The sequence below is a fragment of the Microtus ochrogaster genome, linkage group LG8 (genome assembly GCF_000317375.1).
Source record: "Microtus ochrogaster isolate Prairie Vole_2 linkage group LG8, MicOch1.0, whole genome shotgun sequence".
Taxonomy (NCBI): domain Eukaryota; kingdom Metazoa; phylum Chordata; class Mammalia; order Rodentia; family Cricetidae; genus Microtus; species Microtus ochrogaster.
The window spans coordinates 16,745,634-16,765,104 of record NC_022033.1 but is presented as its reverse complement, the minus strand read 5'-3'; the positions used below and the strand labels follow the sequence as shown (position 1 = coordinate 16,765,104).

Here is a 19,471-nt window from a genome sequence, read left to right as displayed (position 1 = left end):
TGACCAAAAAAACAAGTTGGGGAGGTTTATGTGACTTACACTTACATGTTGCTATTCTTCACTGAAAGAAGTCAGAACAGAAACTCATACAGGGAAGGATCCTGGAGGCAGGAACTGATGCAGAGGTCATGGGGGGTGGGGGGGCTGTTACTGCTTACGGGCTTGCTTCCCAAGGCTTGCTCAGCCTGCTTTTATATAGAACCCAGAATCATCAAACTAGGGATGGCAGCACCCATCATGGGCTAGGCCCTCTCTCATTGATCACCAGCTGAGAAAATACCTTACAGCTGGATCTCATGGAGGTATTTCCTCACCCAAGGCTCGCTCTTCTCTGATGACTCTAGCTTGTGTCAAGTTGACATACAAAACCAGCCAGTACAGATATTATGTATTATTTGTGGACTATGCTCTTCTACTGAGGTAAGAGATGATAATGACTTGGGAAGAGATGAATAGAGAGAGTGGATATGGAGAAAACCATGTGAGTTCTAGATACAACAAAATTCAGAATAAGCGCCTCTTTTTTTTTTTTTTTTTTAAATTGATTTCATTCTTGTTTTTTTGAGCAACAATCCTACATAGGTGAGGCCGGTCTCAACTTTGCTACGAACTTTTGATCCTCCATCCTCAGCTTCCCAGCGCTGAAATTGCAGGTGTGAACCACCATATCTGGGAGGGCATGGTAGAGGAGGGAAAATGGATGTTAGCTAACACTAAGGACCTTTCAAAGAAGTCATATGGAACAGTACTGCTGGAGCGTGCACTCACACACACACCCATGCACCCATGAAAATACCAAAAAACTCTAAATAGAGGTACCGTATAACAGGGTAACAATGCTCCTACCAGATACCACAGGATAACCAATAAAAACCTTAATGCCATGAATGGTTTGCTGGAAAGAGAGACCCCACAGAACCTCAGACATGGGCTGTTGTCAGTGTTTCAGTTTACCCTCCAGAACCTGACAATAAGAATCTATCACTGAAGACACCACACACTTGAATCAGAGAACATGGAACAATTGAGCTGGTACTGATACAAAAGGCACATTCCTTCTGGATAGCTTTTTATAGTGTCAGAAAGTGCTAGTCACTCTACCAGGATAGAGTAATTACCAGTCATCTACAATAACTTCTGGCCTGGCAAGACCTATGAAATAGTGGCATGAATGTCACAGGAATAACTAACCATTTTTTGATTGACTTAAGGTCCACTCCGTAAGTTTAAACTCATAAGTGGCACCATTATCAGGGACAAGAGCCTGGGGATAGGCAGGGTCTATGACCTAGCATTATTATTCTGCTTAATAGACATAGTATTACACTAAATTCTCGTAACTAATCATCACATGCATTGATTAGGGCATCTCTCAACCCTTACCAGAGAAGCTTCTTTAGGTGGTAGGCGATGATTAATACCGAGACCTACAACTGGTTTAGATGCAAAGAATGAAAGTCGGTAGAATGCTCACATCTAAAGTGGACATCTATAGCACCTTCCCTCTTCCCAAGCCTCAGCTATGATTGCAGAAGAGGGGGTGGAAGATGATAACAGTCAGAGACCCCTTGATCATTAGTTTCTCTATTTAATTTATAGCAAGGTCTTTAACCACCTGTGTGTATGTCAGAGTCAACATTTGTGTCCCCAGGCTGTTTTCTGGTAGATTTCAAGGGCCCAGATTTAGCTGCCTACCTGACACCTCTGCAGTGACTCACTAGAACCTCAATCCTGATGGCTGAGATGCATGCACCACCCACTCCAACCGGAATCTGTTTCCAGTCTGGGCTGTTCCTTGGTTTATGTCTCAGCAGCAACAGCAGCCACCTGGAGTGAGAACAGCACTTCAGGATTAAGAAAGACCCAAGGACCTCAGTGGTGAGAGGCTGTACAAAATAAAACAGCACCCACTAAGGAAAAGGGACTGAATGGCTATAGAAAAGGAGTGAGACACAATGAGAGTAGGAAAGTCAAGTAACAGAATTGTTATTAGGAGGGGCTGCAGACAGATCAGTCCCATAAAGCCTTTGCTTCAACCCCAGGCTTGCTTTCTTTGGGACCCACATGGCTTTGCTCAAGTAAGCTACTTCAACTCTCTGAGCCTCAGTTTCTTTAACTTGCACTACATAACTACTTCCAATATTATACAAAATGAGGCCTTCAAAGGACCATGTACACTAATCACTCCACAAAATGTTAGTCAGTAGAATTATCTGAGTTTATCACTTATCTAGGCTGTAGCTTTGAGCTGAGGAGATTTAAAAAAAAATGATCTCCGAGTCTTGGTTTATTCTGCTACCTAGCAACTCCATATTTACATTTCCAGCATCTTTTCTTTATCCCTGATTACTCGGAGAAGCACATTCTAAGTGGCCTGCTATGATTCATGACCACCTGTGAAGTGGAGAGCACCATTCTATTTTCTTCTGGAGATGCAGTGGCCTAGCATCAATCTTCAGCAGCGCCTTCAGCTTTGTTGCATCACTGATGTCCTTTTGAAAAGCTATTGGGAAGGAATGGCTGCGCCAGCTCACAGTGACAGTGAAGGGCTGTCGACGACAAAATGTTGTCCCTACTTCTGCAAGGCAAAGGTAAAGCTGCAGGACTCAAGGAGCCTGTGAAGCCAGGATTCAGCATTAGGCTCATTCAGCTTTCAGGCAGGTTAGCCTTCCTGGAATGTGAACTTAACACGGTTAAGGATGGGAGGCCCTTTGCTTAGTGAGTGCCAACCTCCGGTCCAGTCTCATCTCAGACCATAGGCTTTCAGCAGAGTGCACCAGACTCTGTGTCTGTCTGTGATGCTCTCGACACATCCAAGCTGTTGTACCTTTCACCTGGGACAAGTCTTCTCTTGCATGGCCTTTAAATGAGCAGCTGCTAACTCAGTTAGACAGAATTAATTACCTGCTGAGCCTCTGATTGGTGTTCCTGTGACACCATACATGCCTTTCCTCTATCGCTTACCATATTTATTGAAACAGATTCACTTACAAGTCTCCTCGTGGAGGAGAGTAATATCCTTGAAGGCAGAGACCGTGTCTTATTTATCTTTGCAATCCCTATAATATTTCCCCTACAGTCGACATTCGATGAATATTTAAAGGAACACCTCAGCTACTCCCATAACGAGGAGATGAAAAGGATAATTCAATTTGAGGAGGTTCTATTTGTGCAGAAATCAGATTGGGGACAGGGGTATGTATGCAGAAACTACTAGAAGACAAACCACTAATGACTATACAGTATACACAGCATTTTAACCCCGTCAAGGAAACTGTAGAAAAAGAGCTAAAATGGTCACAACCCCAAAACCATTCCTAATTCCATCAGTGACTTAATGAATGATCTTTAGAAACCACCCCCAGGACCAAATTCTCCATCTCCAATAAGAGAAGGCTGGATCAGACAGTATCTTAGACACTTCTTAATTTTTACTGTTTATTGTGCTATATCTATTTTTGTTCAAAATTCTTCTGAGCAATTTGCCAACATCTAACTCCTTAATGTTTGTGATGGACAATTTGTCCACTTTCTTAAGGGCCACTTACATTTTTATTTCTCTCTTCCAAAGAGCAAACAATTCCATACAACTCTGCATTTCCAGGAGTTTAATAAGCGTGTCCTTTATCTGTCAGTCAAGTGGATGATTGCAAAAATATTCAATAATCCCTGTAAAATATTCAATAAAACTGGAGGTGGCAAGCTTGTAACATTCAATTCTTCTCCCAGATTCAATTTAATCCCGGAGCAACCAGAAAAGATAATTGTTCCTGCAAACAGAATTTTTGCACTTCCTTTTTCTGCATTCCTCTTCGTGGGGCTCAGTTGAGCTCTTGCCTTTTGCGGTGTGACTCATCATTGCTTCACCTTGGAAATTTCCGTTCCTTCTATCCTGACTCTTAGGTCGTTCACTTTTCAGGCAAAAGGAGAAGAAAATCCCATATGGTTGAGAGATAACCCCTGACAGGTGGATCCTCAGTTGTATTGACACGTGCTAGCAGCCTTCAGGTCAAATACTTCTGACAGCAATGTCCTCTTGAAACAGCCACTACAGGGAGAAGAGCAGTCTGAGCCTTCCACCTAGTGAGCCTGTAACTCTGTTAATATCAGAGACAACTTACCAAATGAGGCACACGAGCTCCCGAGTCTTACAGACCTTAGCTTTACCTCGAGCTAGTGACTTTTAAACTTGAACTTCATTGGAATTACCTGAAAGACAATTGAGCTTGTTTATCCCTAAGCACTAACCCTGCTGATGGCGCTTATTTGGAGACAGGGCTTTGGGACACTCTAAATGAACGACTCAGAATTCCTTTTCTTTACAAACTTGCCAATAAATAAAAACAAATATCGCATGCCAACATTAACCAGATCTAAACTCTATACAGCACAGTGGACTTCTATACAGTTAGAATAAGCTTAGGTTTTTTTTTTTTTGTCTATAAATGGCAATAACAATGCCAATCCTCCATAAGGCAGTATAAGAGTGGTTTTCACTATGGGGATAAAGATATCAGACAGATCCAGGTTTTAGGTTTTACATTTAAAGCTATGAAGCTTTAGGACCTCTGCTTATTTCTTTTTTTAAAGTCTCTGTTTCCTCATCTTTAAATCATCAGTTTACAATATTTATTTAATCCTCTCAATATGATAATGATGCTAATAAATATGATATTAAGTATTCTGCATTGAAATAGGGATATCATTAACTATTTTTAAAAGACTGATGTAGTCTTATTTTATGTGTATGAGTCTTTTACCTACATGTAAATTTTATGCAGTGTAGGTGTGTCTGGTGCCCACAGAGGCCAAAAGAAGGCACCGGATCCAGTGAAACTGGAGTCAATGATGATTGTGAGACACCATGTGGGTATTTGGAATTGAACCCGGGTCCTCTGTAAGAACAGTAAGTGTTTAGAACCCCTCAGTAATTTCTCCAGCCACAATATCATTAATTCTTGAACAGGGATAACTATTATCATAAACAGGAACACATTTTTCCCTTTTGAGACTAGAGACCTGGAAGAGTAAATGATGTCAGTGGGACACAGTTGGAAGTTAACACATAACTTGGTGGACTTGGCATAAATAAGACATCAAATCCTTTCTCTTTTGGGGTCTGAAAAGTCATTTTCACATAGGCCAGTGTGCCAGTTCTGACTGAAACAATGGCATCTGCAATAGGCAGGCTTGTGATGGGTACTTGGACATTAATTCAAACATAAGCAGTATTCTCTGAATGTCAGTTTGGAATCCAGAGCGAGGATGAGGACAGCTCTCTGAAGTCCTAGCCTGGACTAGAGTGTCATGGTTCTCTTGGGAACTCTACACCATGAGCATGGGTCAAATAGATAGAAGGGCCAACGGAGGTTCTGAGCGGATGGAAAATGGGGATGTGTACTCTATTGAAGCCTGATAACTGAAGTGGGTCTACTAAGTGCGTGAGAAACACCTGGCTGCGAGAGAAACTTCAGTCTAAGAGTTAAACAGATGGGGTGGAGGTGGGTGCCACAGAAACAGAAAGGTTGATTCCATTACCCTATCAACACCAGAGGGCAGACAAAGCTAGCGCTGGGCTACTGATTGGTACACAGGTGAAAAAAAAAAGAAAGAAAGAAAGAAATGAGTTGAAATTATAGTGACAGATTTTAGACTCATAGAAGATGAAATTTACTCTGAGAAAAGTGTGAGGGCCTGGAATTAGAGAAATCTTAGTATGAATCGTAATTCCATCATTTATCCATTGATTGATTCACTCATATAAATAAATTGTCAATGAGTATCTGATGGGCAGCGATTTGGGCAATGGCCAAAGTGTGTTCTTATAAAGGACCCAGGAATCATGCTTAGGATTTTATGCTATAGTGATGTTATTTATAATACCGGCATAAAAAATCTACCAAGCCAAAAAAAAAATTCTAAGCTGGGCGGTGGTGGCGCACGCCTTTAATCCCAGCACTTGGGAGGCAGAGGCAGGTGGATCTCTGTGAGTTCGAGACCAGCCTGGTCTACAAGAGCTAGTTCCAGGACAGGCTCCAAAACCACAGAGAAACCCTGTCTTAAAAAAAAAAAAAAAACAAAAAAAAATTCTACCAAGCTATGCTGCTTGGGATTAGATACACAATAATACACAAAAGTATTCAGCAGAAATAAAACAGACCCAGATAAGGTCCTCAATGGAGGAAGCAGTCATCAACATTACATACCAAGTCCACAATTTAGTTGGCTCACCTTCCCAAGGAGTTCACCACAGTCCTCTCCAACCTTTGGTACATTTTAAAGTCCTCAACTATCTTCCCAAAGCCCTATTTCTAAACTAAATTGGGCTGCATTTTCCTAGTGCTTCCTTCTGCCCGCCCCATCTCTGCTCAACCATTCTGTGAGAGAATCAAACTTCAGCATTCACTGACTTGAGCCCAAAGAAATCCTTTTATGAGTTCTGTCTGTCAAGTGACAAGGACATGCCTCAGGCTTTAGAGGCTACTCTCATCATCAGAAGAAAACAGCCCCTGAAGCATTTCTGCTTGGACTGAAATGAACCAGGAGAAGATGACACATGAATACTTAAGATGAAGAAGACATAAGCACAATATACAAGGACAGCACCCGAAAAAACATTCAGAAAAGGAACAAACAATCACAAGGAAAGAATTATCAATATGCAAGCCAGTGAGATCAAAATCAGACTACTGAAGAAAGGGCAGTGTTTCTTTAGCTGGAAAACAATGCACATTTTTGTTCTTGAAATGTACTTGTAAGTGTATTTTGGTCACAAAGAAGTGGGAAGAGTCCTGGAGTTCTTTGTGCAGGTTGCTTTAGCACAAAGCCATACAACAAAGGTGCACATTATCTGGACCTCTGTTTTCTTGCCCCGTGGTGAGTCAGGGGCCAGAAACCATTGCTGTTCATTTATTTCTCTGTCTTCTGCAGACTGCACCAGCTCGGCAATAATGAGGATGAGACCACTGATCTAAAGTCTTGCTTTCCTCGGAATCTCCTAGAGGGACAATTCATACAGAACCTGTTTGTGCGAGCATCTACTGGGCAGGTGCATCTGCAGCAGGAGTTTGGATGAATAGAGGAGATGGGAGGAGGCACTGTCCTCCTGCTCTGCAGGGTTATTTTGCTTTGTATCTTTTCTTTTCTAGCCAGCTTCACGGTAAAGGGATTGATAAAGATTAAAGACAAAAATGCCCAGCTTGCAAAGGGGAATGTGTGCTTTTGGATGTCGATTTCTTTAACGATTCTTCAAAGAATTTTAGGAAGATGTTTTTAATATATAAATGTATCAGTTTACTATCAAGTGGGTTCAGTTATATACATATGACAGGGTTCCTACAAGGCTGGCCAGCATCTCGTGACAACCTGGTTCCATTGCGGTACCCAGACATAGTCCTCTGTGTTCTACAGAGAGGTGGTGGCAACTTTTGTTCATGTGGTCGAAAATTTACCCACCCTGTCACTGGGAAATAGCACTGTCTGTCTCTGCCAGTACCAAAAAAGCTCACTCAGTGGAGCTGGCAATTGCTAAGCTACAATGAATGACTCTGGTTTGAGGGTGGGTAACCCTATTTGGCTCCTAATCTTAAATCTACTATTTCTGTGCTCTGTGACTTTGGGCTTGTTTACTTTAGCTGCCCCAAACCTGGTGTCCTCATTTTCAAAGGGAAGGTAATATAGAAATCACATACTTCTGAGGAGGTTTGACAATAATTTACAAAAAACAAAAGATCCAGTGCATAGTAGGTACTCCTCCAAGTTACCTTCTTCAAGTGTTTGCTACCAGGAAGTCAAGAGACAGATCGCTATTTAAAAGCTAGTAACACACAAATACATCTACATCCACAAATAAAAAATACTGCGATAAGTACATTTTGAAAAATATTTATTCGTGAGGTGTGTTCCTAATTTATAACTACTTTTCTCAGCTTGCTCCTGACTTAGCAGCGCATTTAATGGTCTAATGTCTGGTGATTTTAATATGATCTAGCCTGCATATTTAGATTCAATAATGATATGATAATGTTTCATTGACTTGACTCTATTCTTTTTATTTATAATTTTTTAATCTTATTTTTTAATATTGTTTTTATCAAGGGTACTCTTGTTGGGTATTTCCCTAAATTCTTGGTAGAACTGGGTGGATAGGCTATAACTGATACAAGAAAAATGTGTCCTGATTATGACCTGTCAAAGAACATGTACTCTTTACCTCAGTTTCCCCATATGAAGAATAGATAACATGGAAAACCTATATTATCTATGACATGGAAATAAGGGTTTACTGTTGAAATGTGTTGCACCAATAGAAATATTTATCTGGAATCTGAAGAGATGGCTCAGTGGTTAAAAGCTCTTGCTTGCTCCTCTTCCAAAGGACCTGGGTTTGGTTCTCAGTGCCCACATCAGGTGGCTCACAATTTCCTGTAACTCTAGCTCCATGGGGGTGTAGTCAATGGTAGCCAGTGAACAAGGATGCCCAAAAGCACTATGAGAAAGGTGAACGGCTAAGCTCCCGCATTAGAGGGATACAACTCTGATTTGTTTTGAAGCTTTTTATTTAGTCTGAAAATGAGCCAGGAGAAGGCATGCAAATACACGAGATGAGGCAGATGTAAGCATGATATATAAGGCAGGTACTTGAAGAAAGCCCCAGAAAACAATCCCAGGGAGCTAAAGATCACAGGAAAAAAAAAATTACAAGTACTCAAGGCAGCCAAGATCACAATCAGATTACCTAATAAAAGCCAGCTTTTCTTTAAATGGAAAACAATGTGCATTGTTTGTCCTTGAAATGTTCCATGCACTGCTTTTAAAAGAATGCCTAAGCACTCAAAACAGCAGCCCCTATCTGGCAGAGCCCTGTCACCCTGCTGTCCCAGAGGTCATTGTTCCTATACAATATTGAGAGGCTTGACTGAATAGATGTTGCCAAACGTAGCAGTCACTGGTAATAGATAAGGCCAGAAAACAGACCTAAGCAGGATGACGCAGAATTTGAATAAAGCTAGGGCCCACCTGCTCAATAATGAAATAATTGCCCAAAGCATGTCCTTCTACAATCTTACCCAATATAATAACCGTTCTCCTGTCCTCCCTCTCTCAATGCTGCCTCAAAATTTTGCACATAATCTCAGTCGCTCTTAAAGACGCCGATTCAGAAGCCAGACAGCCACTTCCCTAATGTCACGAAAATAGATTCAATTTTACATACATCAGGGTGATTTTAGAAGCAATTTCTACATCTCCAGTGTAAGCATTACTTACATTTTCCCCTTCAAATCTCATCCCAGTGGTTCCAGAGGGCATTTTAAAAGTTACCTGATGCATTTTAGGGCATTCAGAAAAATAAAAAAAATCTCCAGAGTGTGTTTACAGCTGCAGCCCTGCATGCTAGATGTCTAGAAAGAATCTAAAATATTCAGTGATTTTAACAAATGTAAGATTTCATAATAATTGAATATAACCAGTCAGTAGAAAGTTGTTTTTTTTCCTGTCTTTTAAAAAGGAATATCATTAAACTAAAGATGTATACACAGGTACATGGGAGCACACATGGCTTTATATATGTATGTGTATTCAAATATAAAATATGGACACTATACACACTGAATTGTTTGGGAAGACTATCCTTGATCTTTAAAATGCCTCATCAGATTTCCACTGAATGTTCTTCCCCTTTCTCTTTAGTGAAGAATCCACCCAGTCTTCAGCATTTTTATCTTGAAGATCTAACTTTTCGTCCACAGTGCAAACAGCGGTGATATATCTCTTTGAAATCCAAGAAATCCGTGTGACCTACGTTGTTTTCCCATGCGACTAGCAAGCTTGAGATTAAATACCTACAATTTCAGGGTCACAGTGATTGTCAAGCTTCTTGGACCATAAGCTTTTGGCATCTGATGCCTTTCCAGGATGCTTTTATAACAAGAAAATAAGTTATATAGGCTGGGCTATACAGGAGAGTTTTGGTCTGGGTAAGTACCACTAGGGCCAATTTCAAGAAAAACTTGCAATGCTCAAAGTAGAAGGGCCAGAGACAACTCGGGATCAACCTTTCTTCAAGGATGTGCTACGTCTACTTCCTAGGCAGCTCCTCTGTGCCTTTCTAATTCTCTGGCTGCCCACTCTTTCTGAATCTCTAGGAAATACATGAACTAGGCAATTCACCCAGATTAAGGGAGGAAAGAACTGTGTGCAGGATGAAGCAGATCACAGATTTCCTCTTATCGCTAAGAAGAAACAAAAATTAAATATCTGTTGGTAAGAGCATCAGTATATTTTTAGATTTTTATTGTAAAAGCCATTATCCAACTTTAAGAGGCATTCAAACTTGGCATTGTCAATGGGGCAGAGTGGTATCATGTGGCTATTGATAAAGTTTAGAGCAGTAAACAATGCCACCATCTTTTCCCAATAGGATTAGTCTAAATGGAATCTGATAATAAATCAGAGAGCTCCGGCATGGAGACCATTTTATGGAACTACCACATCAGACTTTGGAAAATGTCAGATTCCCGAGAAAATAAAGTCATGGGACTATAGGAAGGCTGACAGAAAGAACAAACCAAATGGAATACATGCTCCTTGTCTGTATCCTGATCTACAGTGAAGGAAGCGGAATGTTCTGGGGATACAAGAGATCTTTACATTGCAGATGAACATCTTTGATATCATTGGATCAAGTCACACTCTTTAAAGAAGATTAATTTTATTGAGGTGTGTTGAAGAGCTGTTTTACATCCTAGGAATCCACATACCCAAATCTCTACAAGTAGAATGTTCCAAAAACTTCAACTTTATTTCTAATTATCTCAGAAGATTGGGTTTAGTGAGAGAATGTGCAACCAGATGCCAATATTGAAAAAATGTGACCAGTTGGTGAATGCAGGTAAAGAATTTGAGTATCCTTTTTCCCTCAGCCTTTTTTGGGGGAGGGTAGGTTTAGACTAACCTTTTCCCCCAAAGACAGCACACCTACATTTGAAAATCATAATTGCCTTCCTTGAGGCTGTGTTCCTAAAGGGTGTCTCTAAGAACTACCTGGATGATGGCATAAAATCCACAGCCTTGAGTCTCTGCCCTGTGTCTCATTCACAAGGAGATTTTGTTTGGAAAACCTTCCAAGTTTTTTTGCTTCATACCAGCTTAGGGGTCTTAAATCCATGAGAAATGATCTGTATAGCATTGGGAAACTGAGACAAACATATCTTACCAATGAAATAGGATCTGCAACACTAAGTATCTTGTAGGATTATGGAGGAAATGAAACGAGAGTGTCTGCATCAAAGATGGTGTGATATATATATCACATATATATATATATATATATATATATATATATATATATATATTTCCTTTATTCTTTCATGTTCTCATCACTCCACATCTTCCAGAAAGACCATATCTAAAGTGACCATTACAAAATGTGGCTCCTTTTATCTATAATGTATAAGATATATAGTGAAAATTATTATCGTATTATTAAATCCAGGAAAGAACTAGCTTATAGCATGGCTGAAAGATCAGAACAAAAGGCAGCTTTTTCAAGCCTGGCTATCAAACTCAGCTTATAACTACCCAGCCTTGGAGTCCTCCTTTGGATGAGTCAACTGTGGAACCTAAACTACTTATATTAGCCAAGGATGCCTTAATAATTCTGCATAAAGATGAAGATAGTCTTGACCTAATAGAACCATCTAGGACTCAGGAAGCACAGCTTCCAGTAGGTACATGGAATTCAACAGCCTTGAGAGTTTAGAGATTGTTTCTTAAATATTAGGGACACAGAGAGAAACATTCCATGACTCATCTACCTTACAAAGTAAATGTGAAATAGTTTTAAAAATTGTCAGCTACTAAATTCAGTATAGTATGCTTTTTGCCTTAAGGTCACAATCCTCCTCCTTCTTTGTCACTATTATTATTTTTAACTACCTGTCTCTATTTAAGATAACTTGTTCCCATTCCATCTGCTTAGGCAGAGATTCTGTCTTTTTCTCTTTTTTTGGATATGTGGTTTATGTGTATGAGCACACTCACATGTATTTGCATGTGTGTGCTTGTGTATATAGCTTGTTGGTATCTCGTAACTACTCCAATCACTCCCTACCTTCTTTCTCGAGGCAGGGTTTCTCACTGAACTTGGAACTCACTGATTTGGCTAGACTGGCTATCCAGCAAGCCCAAGAGAGTCCTTCTGTCTCCATCTCTCCAGTGTTGAGCTTATTGGCACATGCCATCCAGAACATTTTCTTTGGGTACTGGGGATCCAAACTTCATGCTCATGTGGCATGTTGGCTGAACACCCCCCCCCCCGGTCCCATATTCTTTTTTTTACATCAGGTTGGGCTACTCCAAAGCTTTGTCAAGGAGAAGACCCTTCCTCTCTGATATCCCAGGAAAGCATTCTTATCCCACAGTTTACTGGACTTAGTCATTGTGAGTGGTACACAGGAGAGGCACCAGGACCAAAAGTAACCACTGATACTCCATTCACCTTAGTTGACTTGACTTACTGAATCCATTAACATCCTGAGAACTGGAGGAGAAGCCTTCATCATTGCGGTTGGTGCTGAGCTTGGTGGTGGGCTTGTCAGCTGAGGCCACGGGGCCCATCTCCCTCTGGGCTCCGCTCTGTGTCTCCTTCTGCTTCTTAGCCAGCTTCCTTTGGGACATGTGCAAGGGAAAAATCACAGTCAGATGATTCTGGTTGCAGTAGAGGACTGGGAAGGTAGGCTGTTCTCTTTTCCCATCCCCCATTCTCAACACCGTATTTAGTTCATTCAATATAAGTAGAGACAAGGCAGGCTCTCCAATGTCAGGGTCAAGTAAACACAGCCTTCCTGAAACTCAAAATCATTTTCATTTAATAGTTGTTTTATCCGTAACAATGAGCATGATATATATTTGAGCTCATAATGAGAAATCAATGAGTCTCTATGATGACGCTTCCCCCACTTTCTTTTTTGGGGGAAGAAAGTTCAGACTAGCCCCTCTGTTTTCTTTCCTCTAAACACCCTCCCCTCCAAAAGTCCCACTGTGGAATTCTATCTCTCTTTGAATTACACCAAGCAACTGAGATTTTTATTCCTCCCTGGGAAACTAAAAGGTCAAAAGCTTCTTTTATGGACTTAAAGATGTAGTTGACTTGAATTTCAACTGATCGGGCTTAGCTAGTTCATAAGAGACACAGTATGGCCTCCCTCAGTGATTGACTAATGAAAGAATTCACCATACAGCTGCAGACTGAAGTGGGCTTGGTGGTTAGTGAGGGTGAAGGTTAGTCTTTTAGCTCAAAGAAAGAAAAGCCAAAGTTGGGCTTGATTCATAAACATTCTTATAGAAGCAGCAGTCCCAGAGAACCAGAGAGACATTTCTAATAACAATACTGTAGAGAAGCATTTTTTAAAGTTTGGTGTGAATCCGAATCACCCGAAGATGTAAGACAGCACCCAGAAGTCTGGATGTAGGACCGGTAGATAGCCACCAACATCCCCTAGTTGTCCTGACACCAACCACTGAGTCTACACCTCCTTTGACTCTAAGCAGACATCTGCATGTGTGTATAGCCCACCTCTGCTGCCTGGGGCAGGTTTATTCATCTCTGTCTATGCTGAACTTGTCTGCGCATTGCACCAAATAGCGGGATGAAACTCACATAGTCACACAGATTCAATGAGGTAGCACATACAATATACAGAGAACAGTGTCTAGCACTTAGGGGACAGTGAACACATGGGGGTTGCTTTTAAATCTTTGCTGACTCAGCCACCCATATTCTAATGTCTCAGCACCCTCCTCAGCAGTCTCACAGTGGGATTCTGTCTTTGAATTATATCAAGTCACAGCAACTTTGATTCCTCACTGGGGAATGAAAAGGTCAAAGGCTTCTTCCCTTATGGATTAAAAAACTATTTCACTTAAATTTCAACTGATGGGGCTTAGGTATTTCATAAATGATAAAAATATGATGACCCTTCTTGCATGTGGTCCTCCAAGTTTACACATACATCTAAATATATTGTCATGTTCCTATGAGATGCAAACCTATGGGCTAAATATGTATTTTTAGGATAAATTTTTCTGAGTCTATTGTTCCAGTCCTCACAGAACTTGGCTTGAACCTTAGTCTTTACTATTCTTGTTTCAGTGAAGAAAGAATAGACATCCTAAAGAGGTTAATTTTTAAATGTAACATAGGAACAATGTTCCTAATATTGGATAGGTCATGTCAAGAGTTAATGATCTCCTTGCCACAAGAAGCACTAAAGAAAAGGATAAATCTGGATAGAAAAGTATGTTAGAAGAGTTTATCTGTGTCCAACTCCCAACTGACAGCTTCCTCATAAAAACACGGGTCTAATGTGTAAGTGCAGACTACATAGAATGATAGATGGTACCTTTAAGTGAATATAATTTCGGAAGTCTTTATTTGATGTGGGATTCCCCTATGCTGTGAGTATGTTTTATTGCCATTGGTTAATAAAGAAGCTGCTTTGGTCTATGGCAAGTCAGGATATAGCCATGCTAAATATATATATTTAGCATATGGGGAATCAACATATATATATATGTGTATATACACACACACACACACACACACACACACACACACACACACACATATATATATATATATTGAGAGAGAGAGAGAGAGAGTAGGTGGAGTCAAAGAGATGCCTTGTAGTTGCCGAAGGAGGCAGATGGCATATAGCTGCTGAAGGAGGACACACTGGAACCTTTAGGGTAGGTCACAGCCTTGTGATGATACACAGATTGATAGAGATGGGTTAGTTTAAAATGTAAGAGTTAGTTAATAAGAATCCTGGGGTAATAGACCAAATAGTATTGCAATTAACATAGTTTCTGTGTCATTATTGAGGTCTGCGTTGCTGGGAACGAAAGAGCAGTCCTCATTTACATTTATTTATGAAAGGACTATTAAAAAGGTCATAGGGGCAGCAAGATGATATAGCATTGAGACAAGACACCTTGTTTCCCACCTAGGAGTCCAGAGGGATAATCAGAGGAAGCCATAATCAGAACCCCTAAGGAGAGAGTTGAAAAGAGAAAGCTGGATGGGTAGAACTTTTCTCTTGTAGGATCTGGTCAGTCCTAGATGGGCACACAAAGAGGACCTGGTCAGATCTAGATGGGCACACAGGGGAAATCATTGGCCAATGAAGCACAAATAATAAAATCCCAGAGACAGAAATTGGGGTTCAACCCAAAAGCCAGATAAGCAAAGCAGCCAAGCCACTAGAGAAGTCTTACCTCCACCAAGGCTAGATGACTACAAAACTAAGCAGACTACATTAAGAACTTCTCTCTTCTCTTATTTATATTCCCTCTAGTGCTGACATTAAAGGCGTGTGACTCCCTAGGACTGGGATTAAAGGTGTGAGCCACCACTACCTGGATTTATTTCTGCATTGATATCGTGTAGCTAGGGTAGCCTTGAACTCACAGAGATCCATTTGCCTCTGTCTCCCAAATCCTGGGATTAAAGGTTTGTGTCACCATTGCATGATCTCTTTGGCTTTAGCTTTACCACTGGTCTGTAGGCAAGATTTATTTATCAATATATATCTTATATATATATATATATTGATAAATAAATATATATTATTACAGGCCACAATACTCCAATTCCCCTTTCCCCATCCTCTGACTTCCTATAGCAGTTCTCATTAACTGAACCTAATTAAAAGCTACAAGTGTCACAGGACCCCTCCGATGGAGTCCCTGCAGAGCACAGTCCAGCAGTAGAAAGCGTGGCAGAGAAAACGACATGGGGAATCTGAACAGAGAAGAGAATAGCTTTTAGAGTCCTCATTTGGCCATAATTTGAAGATCAATGTAGCCTAAAGTGGAATTCTTCATTTATTTGTTCTTAAAAACTGGCCTGGGGAAGGAATTGCACTCAAGAAAAGAAACACATTTTGTTTGGGGTCGTTAATGGTTTGGTCACAGGCAGAGATGGTGCACTACTGAAATTACTCCAGGTGGTCAGAAGAAAGACAAGAAATACAGCTTGGTTGAGCCTGGCCCTCTCGTCATCAGCAGACAATCAACTGGCAAAGAGAACACCAGTGAAAAGAAAAACGAATAATTTTGTGGCTGATGACATTTCAAAATTTTATTCTTCATTCATTATCAAAAAGGAGTCTGTTTAAAAATGTATATGTGACCTTCTTAATCGTAAATTTGAAAGGATATACAGCAGATATTTTGCCTCCATCCAATCTCGCTCACATTGCCCCAGTAGGAAATAAAAGGAAATCTGATAAGAGAATTAACTTGGAAACTACAAATGAGTATGAATCAGAGCTTTGCTATTTCCTTGGAGGCAGAACTTCTAGTCAATCTCATTCCATTCAGGGTAAATAATATAGACAGAGCTGCCTTCGACACAAATCATTGGCTTCCAGAGGAGTAATAATATCCAAAAAAGATATTGCTGCTTCTTAGAAAAATGACATTTTATAGAAACGTTTGTGTAGAACCAAATACATACATACATACATACATATTCACACATATGCGTGCGCTCTTGCTCACACACACGCGCGTGCGCACTCTCACACACACACACACACACACACACACACACACACACACACACAAAGAAAAACTGAGCCTCTCCAAAACATGGAGGTTTTTAAAATTTTTAAAAGTAAGCTGTAAGTATCAGCTATATGATATCTATGTAAGCTAGGTTTACATAAAAAATACCAGAGACAATGAGCTTCTTTTTCTAAAGTCTTTCAAACACGTTCATAAATGTATATACACTCATCTGACAGCTAAAACAATATTGGGGATTACTTAATAGATTTTCCATAGATGACAATAGGCTTAGTTCTCACTTTATCTTTTTCTAAAGAGGCAAGGATGCTTAGGAGTCATTAACTTGCTGGCCCCTCTTGCTTTTTTTTTTTTTTCCTCTAGCGAGTGAACATTTTATATGTACATGGCAGAGTAAGCTGCTCGAGATAGGAAGCAGGAAACAAAATGATTTAGATAGGCTGAGGTCAGAAAAGTCACCCCAGTGACTTAAGGACCGTTCACTAAGTCTTACAGTTCTAAAGCACCTACAACACTGGACTTGGGGCCTTAGGCTTAACACACAGTCCTTTGTGGGAGGGGTGGGGCTCCTCCAAACCACAGTAGTGTCCTGGGTATGAACCCACAGCTGAAGCTTCTGGCTGAAATTAGTAATGGGCAAACACTTTGAGGGTTTGTCAATAGGTAAACACAGCCCTAAAGGTGGAAATGGGGGAGACACAGAGGAAAAAAAAACACAAACTCACAGCTGGCATTCAAATTTTTAAGCATAAAAAATAATACTAGTAACAGGAAAAATGGGTATTTCTTGCCATCATCACAGAATTTAACTTCTCTCTTCTGTTTTAATTTTTTGCCCTCTCTGGAGAAAACCCAAATCTGAAAATACTCAAGATCTCTGATGTGGGAGTCCCCTCCGTGTGCTGTGATTACCATTAATGAATAAAGAAACTGCTCTGGACCTATAGCAAGGCAGAACTTAGGTAGGCAGGGAAAGCTAGGCTGAATGCTGGGAGAAAAAAAGGCGGAGTCAGAGAGATGCCATGGAGCTGCCACCAGAGTCAGACATGCCAAAACTTTGCTGGGAAGCCACTGCCATGTGGTGATACACAGATTGATGGAGATGGGTTAAATTAATATACAAATTAATATATAAGAGTTAGCCAATAAGAATCTAGAGTTAATGGGCCAAGCCGTGATTTAAATAATACAGTTTCTGTGTGATTATTTTGGATCTAAGATAAGCAGGCATCCGGGAACCAACAAGCGGCATTCTCCTCCAACAAATCTTCAAATTATGGTCTAGGCCTCAGTTTAGGCTCCTGTTCACACTTCCTAGTAAATGGCAACTATGTCCCCCACCCCATGATCCTCAATACTCATGGCCTTGATGTGTTCTTATTCTCCACTGGGCACCTCTCTTCACCTTTCAAAGCTGAAAGTCATTCCAATGTCAGACCTCCTCTGGGGCTCCTTGGTGCTCAACTAACAGAACTGTAATTTCCTCCTCTCAGGCTGACTCATTCTTTGAACAAATATTTGAGCACACACATGTATCAGGCTCTGTTAAATGTAAGAAAGCGGTGTCTTCTCCACCTTGACCCTCTGCAAGCCCAGAGACAAATGACAAAGACAAGCATGGAATAGGTAAGCATAGAAAATGTAAAATCGCAGAGATGGAGAATTCTAAGTATTTGGTGCCAAGAGAGAGTTAATACTAGATTTGAACTCTGGCACGAGACCAGGAAAGGTTCTGATGCCATGTCAGCTAAGCACCCCAACATTCTTGTGACAGTCACTCAACTCTCACCCTCTAGGGTAAGCACCTCTTGGGAGAAGGGCTTTTGACTCCTTGTATCCACTCCAGTTTCTTGCTGAGTATCTGGCACACAGCCCATGCTCAATAAATTTGTTGCACACATTTCTATTTAAAAATCTATGATTTGAAGTGGAGAAAAGATTGTTATCCTGCTCCAAGTACAAATTATCATCACTTCAAAAGTAGATAAGTGTAACCAAAGAGAAGGAACACCCTGCTTGGCATCAGTTTGGGCCTTGGAATACATGTACCTTGGGATATTTGGGGTAGATAACTCAGCATTTTGTTCTTGGAATATTTGCAGCGTTAGTCTTCATAGAAGTCTTTTTAAAACAAAACAAAGCAAAACTCTGGATCCAATAGAATATTTAAGCCACAGAACATTAAAAACAAAATAGCCAAACATCATAAAATAGTCCTATGACTCATGGGGTGGTCCTTCCGGGCCTTTAACACTCGAATACTTGTGACTTTTCTGAATTTGCAAGTATTTCTCTATTAGTCTGGCAACTCTTGTCAATTGGGTCACAGGATTTCACCAGCAGGGGGTACTAAAAGCTGAAGAAAAGAGAGAACACAGAGGCCTAAGGATTCCTCTGCAGGTCCTTTCCAGAGGTGGAGAATATTTCAAGGCAGTAATCGGAACCTTTAAAAAGCTCTCTTTCCTCTTTACATCTTCATTTTTTCCTAAAATTATTTTCTTCCCCTTTGCTCATGAGCTTGTTGGACAAGCAGTTAATATGCATGTACTTTGTACCTGTGGCTGCAAGACAGGATATGCAGATGAAAACAAAACAAGACAAAACCCAGACAGAAGTCCTTTCCAGTTTGGGCTGGGGTGTGAGGATTCCCACAGATAGAAGAGTTTAAGTACAGATTGGAAATTTTCTTGGAATAAAGACAATGAGGGATTCCAGCATTCATATTCACAAAATCCCACAGTCTCTTTTGTCTGGAACAGGAGAATCCAGCTTATTACTGAAAATCTTGAGAGTTCCATCTAAGGGAATTTTTTTTCCTGAATATGAACAACTATATACATCCTCCTGGGCAGACACTGACCAGTCATGGACACTCTCCTGG

At 40.5% G+C, this 19,471-nt stretch overlaps 1 protein-coding gene across 13 annotated transcripts in view; it reads right to left on the bottom strand.

The window, feature by feature from the left end:
- The window catches only part of Ptprt (protein tyrosine phosphatase, receptor type T), a 1,084,941-nt gene that overhangs the window by 111,070 nt on the left and 954,400 nt on the right, over positions 1–19,471 (bottom strand). For 8 of the 13 annotated variants that reach the window (XM_026787017.1, XM_026787021.1, XM_026787018.1 and 5 more), the window contains one exon: positions 12,519–12,667. In XM_026787017.1, coding sequence (XP_026642818.1) covers positions 12,519–12,667 — 149 coding nt within the window. Of the gene's footprint in view, positions 1–12,518; positions 12,677–19,471 lie in introns of all 13 variants that reach the window. The other 5 variants (XM_026787014.1, XM_026787020.1, XM_026787015.1 and 2 more) reach the window with 1 other exon arrangement.